Source organism: Vigna unguiculata, chromosome 11 (genome assembly GCF_004118075.2).
Source record: "Vigna unguiculata cultivar IT97K-499-35 chromosome 11, ASM411807v1, whole genome shotgun sequence".
In the NCBI taxonomy this organism is placed as follows: Eukaryota; Viridiplantae; Streptophyta; class Magnoliopsida; order Fabales; family Fabaceae; genus Vigna; species Vigna unguiculata.
This window is the reverse complement of record NC_040289.1, coordinates 696,472-704,637: the sequence shown is the minus strand read 5'-3', so window position 1 is coordinate 704,637 and position 8,166 is coordinate 696,472. Positions and strand designations below refer to the sequence as shown.

Sequence of the window (8,166 nt, the reverse complement as noted above, 5' to 3'; positions counted from 1 at the left end):
TTTGATCTTAAATATTAAAATAAGTGAATATTAAACAAAATGAAATAATCTTGTAATTCTTTTTAACTATGATAAAATTCATTTATTTTGATTAATCACTATAAAACTAATTCAAACTTTTTAACGTAATAAAAAATATATAGATAAAATATTTTATTTTAGGTTTAATTAGTCGAACGGTACCTATTTTTGTTCAGATATGTCAGTTTGTTACCGCTTTTAAAAATGTGTCAATCTAGTCCCAACTTTTGATAAAGTGTCTTCCTTACAAACAAAAATTACTAAAACCGTTAACTTAATTCATGACTTTTACCACTAAATTTTAATATAAATATCAATACTTAATTTGTAAGTCATTTTAAATATCAATACCGTTAATGGTGTTAATAATTTTTTGCTGAAAAAGATCTAATTGAGACATCTTTTTAAAAGTTGAGACTCAATTAACACCTTTTCAAAAACGAGTACCAAACTAACACATTTAAATGAAAATGAGTATCATCCAACTAATTAAAACTTTATTTTACAAACCTCTTTTAAGGATTAATTACGCAAAACCTAATTTTAATTTCAAGGGTAGGTGCTACAAAAGATATATATATCTAGTGATGCCAAAGTGCACTTCTAACTATATCTAGAACATTATTGAATGAGATCAATGTCGAAATTTTATTTGCTATTAAGTAGATGGTGTAGTAAATAATGCACTTGATGAGGATTTGATTTATAAGATCTTGTAAATGGATGGTTTATAATGATGATGAGTACTCAAATCACAAAGCAATCCACGTATTATCCTAATTAAACCTAATCAATTAAACAAGCATGCATGCAAAAAGATTATTATTAGGCCAGTTTGCTTAATCTAATTAATCCTAATTAAATTTTTAATTTTGAATCACGATACACTATTAAATTAAACACGTCTTTTTAGATAAACTATGTATATCCTTCTAAAAATCTTGGTCATGTAGGTGACTAATGACCTAGTGGCTATTCAAGTGGCTTCGAATTGTGAGGCTATTGTTCTTAAGGGTCCACGTGTTGGGTCCCTAATCTTGACAAATGCTAAAACATGTTTTTTAATTGGTGATTTGCATCTCTAATCCTTAACACCACTTGTATTAAGATTATATCTTTTCATATATAAAATCATTCACCTTACAAAAAGACACTATATTAAATTTTTAAATTTTCCACCCCCGTATATACTAAATGATTATATCACTACAACAAAATAGTTAAATAATGATTAATTTTAGGATTAAATATGTTTTTGTCCCTCAAGTTTCAGTGAAATTTGGAATTAGTCATCATCGAAACTTTTAACCAATTTAGTTCTTCATCTTTAGAAATACGTGAATTTAGTCATTTTAATCAAATTTTGTTAAGTTTATTTGAAGTTTCAAACACGTTTTATGATAATATTTGAGTTAGCATTTAAGCAAAAATGGGTTAAACGATGTAAACAATTCAAATACTATCATGAATTGTGCTTGAAACGTTAGATAAACTTAACAAAATCTGGTTAAAAGGATTAAATCCATACATTTCTAAAGATGAATTACTAAATTTGTCAAAAGTTTTGAGGAGGGACCAATTCTAAATTTCACTGAAACTTGAGAGACAAAAACCATATTTAACCCTTAATTTTACAGGCAAAATTAATAAATGATCAATTTATAAACTAAAATATATTAGTAACTATAATGGTTTTAAAAAATTATAATTGATAACTAAAATAATTTCTATTATGAATTAGTCACTTTTGAATTGTTTTCTTATAGTTTACGAAATTGACACTACTTTTAACTCAAAACCTCGAGACATTAAGTTTATAGGTATATTTTTTTTATATGATGTTTAACTTTAACATTTCTACCCAATATAAAACTTAGACTTATACTTATATTATTATTTCTCACACGAATTGGAATGACATGTTTTGAGATCGATTAGGTTAAGTATACAAAATCAAAAAATTAGCATGACTATGCTAAGCACTTATATTTTACAATCTTATCATTAGGAGAATGTAATGTTGTAAATTGCTATAACTAGTTAATTTTTTGTAACCCATTTAGGGTTGTTGAATGATAGAGTTTATGTAAGTGATGATGTGTTGTGACATTGTGAGTTGACCAATTATTAATGTGTAAAAAAGGTGGAGAAGAATCTTTGTGAGAAGATAATGCTTGACCTAATTAGGGGTTTAAGAAAAGAGGTAGAAAAAGATAAGAGTTTTTAAAACATTACAGTGCTCATCTTTATTCTCCACCAATGTCCTTTCATTGATTTTTGGTGCTTTGTCCTTGTCGTTAAGGATAATTGGAAGCACTACAATTTAGAATACTATTTTATGCTAACCTAATATCACTTTTTTGTGTACACAAACTTTGGATTCATCTTCTTTTACACCCTTCTGCGCATGCTTTTTCTAACTTTCCATTTCAACCCCTTTTCAAATATTTTTGCTTTTTATAACAATTTCCATGCACAGGATGATGAGATCAAATATTCTTCATGATGCCCAATAAGTTTTTGTTTTATTATTATCCTTAAACTTTATTCAGTTTCAAGTTCATCGTAAATTTAAATTATTCCTAATTGAGTTTTAATTAAAATTTGTGTTATATTGATACTTAAATTTTTTGTATTTTTTAATTCAGTTTCTACCGATAAACTTTTCACTCTTAAAAATTCTCATATTACATGAAAATTTTCTTGCAAATTTGTTAGAAGAATTTGTAACAAATTTGTAAGAAAAGACTTTTTCCTGTTATTTGTTTTAAGAATTTTAACTGACGGTAATTCCTTTGTGCGTAATTATTTCCTACAAAATTATAAAATTCACAAGTATTTCTTATAAAATTTGTTGCGAAAAGTGTTTTATACAAAATATTTTACAAAAAAATTGGCAACAATTTCCTGCAAATTTTTTTTTCATAACAAAATTTGTAAGTGTTTCCTGAAAAAATTCAAAATAATATTTGTAGAAAATATGAGTTTTTTTTAGTAATGTTTGTATTAAGAAGTGTGATATTTTGTGATTAATATAAAATACTATTACTCTTATTACATAACGACAAGTGACTTTTATTGTTTTTATGAAAAATATATTAGATAACGATAGGTTATTACGTTTTTTAATTACTTCCACATCATTGATCACTTACACTAATTAGAGAATTATTGTCTCTCGTCGATGTAGGTGACTAGAACAATTTCTTTTTATCTAACACACTTTTAATTAAAATAATAGAAATTATTTCTTATTTTAGAATTTTACCACTATATATATTATTTGATATTAACTATAAAATCTTATAAGTAGAAACAAGTAAGTAAGATGACATGATAGCACAACAATCACCTCATTCATTTAATAGAAAATTGTAAAAAATTTAGATACTTAATAGATAAAAAAAATTAATAAATACTCAATTAAAAAATTCTAATATGTATGTAAGAAATACTTAAAACTTAATTAAGTTGTATTATTAGTATTTTATTATTATAATAACAAGACGATGATGACAAAGGTTGTGATTATATTAATTAAGAATAGTTTAGTGTTCTCAAATAGAGAGTTTGGGTGTGTTTACAAAAACTATACCATCAACTTACTTGAAGTTTATATGTTATGAGTTGAGAGTTAAGAAAAAGTAAGTTAATAAATTATTTGATAATAATATTAAATGATATATTTGATTATTTAATTATAATAGGATACAAAATTATAATTTCAAATTTTCTTAAAATATCATTTCTTAACAAATGAAAGGTATAGGTCTGTGCATGATGATCGACACAAAAGATTACGTTAAAATGTTTGTATTTATTTTTTTATATTCTTATTCATTTAGAGCATATATATATATATATATATATATATATATATATATATATATATATATATATATATAATTTATCGGGTAAAAATATGGTTGATAATCTTAAAAAGAGTTGTTTTATGCATAACTAGTAGTGTAAACGATTTTACTGTTATTTGATCAATTTTTAAGATAGATATATAAAAGTCTTCATTTCAGTGGATTTTGAATGAATGATATGACAGTGAAAAAAGTTTTACTATTCAATACTATACACTATTTTAACCTTTAGAAGAAAGAAAAGGGTAGCAAAAACATAGTCTTGAACAAAACTTTTTGGTATGTTAGAAAAATGGAAATTTGGTGTAAAGTTCTTGGATAAAATTTAAAAAAGAAAAGAAAAAACATTTCCAATCATACAAAACTTGAAGTTTCCATGTTTGAAAATATATTTAAAGTTGAAAAGGAGGGGCAAAAATAAAGGTTTTGTAGGGTAGAAAATTGAATTGTTTATAGGGGTATATAATAATTTCCACTAAGGTCTAATTTCAACTATTATCCATATTAATATATGTCACTCCACTAACTTCTTAGACTTAGTGCCCAACAAAAGCAAAGTGGTCTTCACACACCTTTTCTGGTTGAATTTTTGGATGGAAAAATGATTTTTTTGACAACTAAATTTTGACAATTTTCTCTTATAATATGTGATGGCATTTTTTAAGTGGTTATCCATTTTTTCGTTTACTCATTTTTCTATATTTCAAAATCACTTAAATAATGACACATCAAATTTTAAGAAAAAATTGTCAAAATATCATAGTCGATTTTTATATTCTAAACACTTGCTTTCAAAATTTAACTGTCAACTTCAGTTTCTTCCTTCAAAAGGCTTCCTCTGTGGGGAATTTCTTGTTCCTTGCAATATACATAGGAAACACCATTTATCTTCAAACCTAGAAAAATTTCAAACTTTCTCAAATGGGTACTCTCATGCTTCTCAAAAACTTCACCCTCCTCTTTCTCCTAATCTCTGCATCACTTCTATCACCATCTTTTGCAGGTGGGTCTTCTGACATGTTTTTTGTTTTGCCCAGAAAAAAAAAAAAAACATGTGTATCGAAGTTTAAAACCTTAAATAACAATGATTTTGTTGAGTTCAGGTTAACTTTTACATGGAAGTTAAGCAGTTAAGCTAATATATATAATGTGTTTCTATCAGAGTATGGGGTTTTGATTATATATCTTGTTTTACTTCATATATGCAGTTAAGTGCATGGCATGTGATTAACTGAACTTTATTTAACTTTTCATTATTATATGTTATTATGCATACACATTCATGTAATTAATATATGCAAAACTATAATAAGGTCTTAAATTTGTTTGATGCAACACCATAAATAACAGAAGTTTCACCTTGGTCTGTGCTTAATGCATATGCAGGTAGAAGATCCAAGGATATCAAGAACTTCACGAAAGATGTGAATGCAATTCAAGAGGTATATATAATATATGCATTCATATATAACATATATAACATAACCATGTTTTGATCTTAATCTGTTTATGCAGCTTTTCATTCATATATAAGAGTTTCTGCAATAGGTTATTCACATGTATAAGAATCAGTTTCCAAGAACAAAGTGTTTTACCTTTTCTGATATTCTTCACCCTTCTTCTCTCTCTGTGTGTGAAACCTTGTGGTTGAACTAACAAAATGGTGCAGAATTCATGAACTACCCATCTTTTTTTACCTTCCTATTTGAAACATGTTCTTTGTTAATTTCTATATAGATAATGATACTATAACTTCCATTTTTTTACTTCCATTCTTTACTTCCTGACGTAGTTTAGTATGGGATATTGATTAATGAATCACTATCTTTTTTTTTTTGAAAAAATCAATTACCCACACTAAGTCACGTCAGGAAGTAAAGGATAGGAGTCAAAAAATGATAGTCAAAATATAATTTTCCTTTCTATATGTCTTCTTTTTCTTCTTATTTATTTAATCCTTTGTTATTGTTCTAATTATGTGTATTGTGTGTGTGGAGGATATTATATTAGATGATAGAGAACATGGAAAATGAGAGTAATTTAACATGCATATATAAAGAAAAAGTGGAACACAATAGTAATATAGTATTTTTTTTTTTTACAGAAATTATTAGTAACATTTCTTGAACACAATCTCTATGAAGTTGAATTTTATACAAATCATCGATTTTGATGGTTTCACTACACATGCAATGATTCACTCTTTTGTAAGTGACTTTAAATAATTGTAATCAATCATAAAATATTTGATAGAAAAAGTGTGTTAACCCTTTTCCTTATTATATATTATCATTAATCATAATTCACGTATAAAATTCATATGATACGTTTGTTTATTTATATGATACTTTCACTGGTTTTTTATATAGAAAACTAGAGTGAATAATTTGTGTTGTGAATCTACAAAATACATTTATTGAATACTTAAAATACACTAATATTATATATTAAAAAAAATTTAATGCATTTTTAAATATGAAAACTATTGTACTTTTGTTGGAAGTTCCACGTCGACTAAAGATAAGGCAATTTCATAGTATATAAATAAGGTTCAAACCTCATCTTACAAGTCGATTTTGTGGGATTGAGTTAGGTTTAAAGCTCACTTCTAACATAGTATTAAAGCCCCTGTTAAAAAAAACATATCCTAACAAGATTTTTTGGACATTCTGACAACTTCAAAATACAGTAGAAGTAAAACACTAAAAACTCAATACAAAATTCAAATTCGAATAATCATCTTAATAGTCTTTTCAATACTATAATGTACTAAAAAAATAATTAAAACTAACTATTCATACTTTTGACAATGTCATATCATCAAATTGAGATTAAGAATGTATAATTTTTTAATTTTCCATGTGCATGAACTTTACACTCAGCCTATGGTTTGTCACTTTGTTAGGGAACACCAAGGAAAGCACTGAATAAAGAAGAAGTAAGAAACATCCATGAAAGGCTTCTTAGGGCTAACACAAAAGACTATGGAAGATATGATCCATCACCATCTCTTTCAAAGCCTCCTTTCAAGCTCATACCCAATTAACTTAACTTCAATAATCAATATTATGAGAATCTTGGAAGTTGGTGTATTGGCATAAACTACCATAAATAATGTCTTCTTATCTTAATCATGTAAGATATATATAGTATGCTATATAGAAGAAGAAATACAGTTGGAACCCTAGTAAGTTAGTATTATAATTATATATATAATATATAGATCTATTAGAAGATGCATGTGTGTTTTATATAGTTCAAGTTTTGTTGTATGAGTCCATATATATAATATACATATATACTTGGTGTTTTCTTAGATGGTAAATGTGTACTTATGTGAATAAAAGTAATTAATACATATATTATTTGTCTACATCTATTGTTGCTTTTCTTAAATATATAAGAGAAAAAAAAATTGTTAAGAAAATAACAAATAATTTTTTTGTTACATGTTTTGTTCATGTATACACTTATAGTTTAAGAACTTTTATATGTTAATCGATCAAAAAAATATTTTATTTGAATTTAAAAAAAATATTTTATATGTTAATTTTAACTTTTATCATGTTTATTTGTCTCCACAAATTAAGAAATATTAGAATTATATGAATAATACAAAATGATATATCGTGATTATTATAAAATAGCGAACGACTTTTGTTACTTGAATTGAAAATTTTGATGCAAAATAAGGTTATCATGTTTCTTAATGGCTTCCATCAACTAAAATTAATTTTTTCACATCAAATAGAATCAATTTTCTGAAATTGTTTCCAAACAAACCCTAAATCACCTCAAACAAAGATAACATAATAACTAAGCATTAAAATCATTATTATAAAAAATAATAAATTTTTACGTTATGATGGGATGATTGTAAAAAATATATTTTATTTTTCAGTACGTTGCCTACTTTATATCAAACACTATGGGAGGAAATTAAAATTTAGATGTGAAATTTTCATTCACTCTAAGAGTAAAAGTTCAATCTTTTTTTAAAGAAATTTTATATGACTTTTAATTTCAAATAAATTTATTAACGAACAAGCCATATCCTTCTTTAATTATAGTTAATTATAATGAAAGTACACTAATTACATTCCTATAGAAATTTTCCATTCTCAATAAATATTGTTGAGACAATGTTTATATATATATATATATATATATATATATATATATATATATATATATATATATTAAATTTTAGAGAAAATTACATTGACACTCTATTATTTTGAGTTAATATAGTTGTACAAGTTAAAAGGCAAAA

At 25.1% G+C, this 8,166-nt stretch overlaps 1 protein-coding gene across 1 annotated transcript; it reads left to right on the top strand.

Moving 5' to 3' along the window:
- Window positions 1–4,687: 4,687 nt before the first annotated feature.
- Window positions 4,688–7,127, top strand: LOC114168850 (protein CASPARIAN STRIP INTEGRITY FACTOR 1). Its single transcript, XM_028053816.1, has 3 exons — window positions 4,688–4,896; window positions 5,280–5,335; window positions 6,799–7,127. The coding sequence occupies exons 1-3, from the start codon at window positions 4,815–4,817 to the stop codon at window positions 6,937–6,939; spliced, it is 279 nt and encodes a 92-aa protein (XP_027909617.1). The 5' UTR covers window positions 4,688–4,814; the 3' UTR covers window positions 6,940–7,127.
- The last annotated feature ends 1,039 nt before the right edge of the window (window positions 7,128–8,166 follow it).

Excerpts from the sequence above, each read along its gene's own strand:
- LOC114168850 (XM_028053816.1), top strand. The coding sequence starts at position 4,815 with ATGGGTACTCTCATGCTTCTCAAAAACTTCACCCTCCTCTTTCTCCTA. Across the intron at positions 4,897-5,279 it reads TCTATCACCATCTTTTGCAG|GTAGAAGATCCAAGGATATC; the intron begins GTGGGTCTTCTG and ends ATGCATATGCAG. Across the intron at positions 5,336-6,798 it reads ATGTGAATGCAATTCAAGAG|GGAACACCAAGGAAAGCACT; the intron begins GTATATATAATA and ends TCACTTTGTTAG.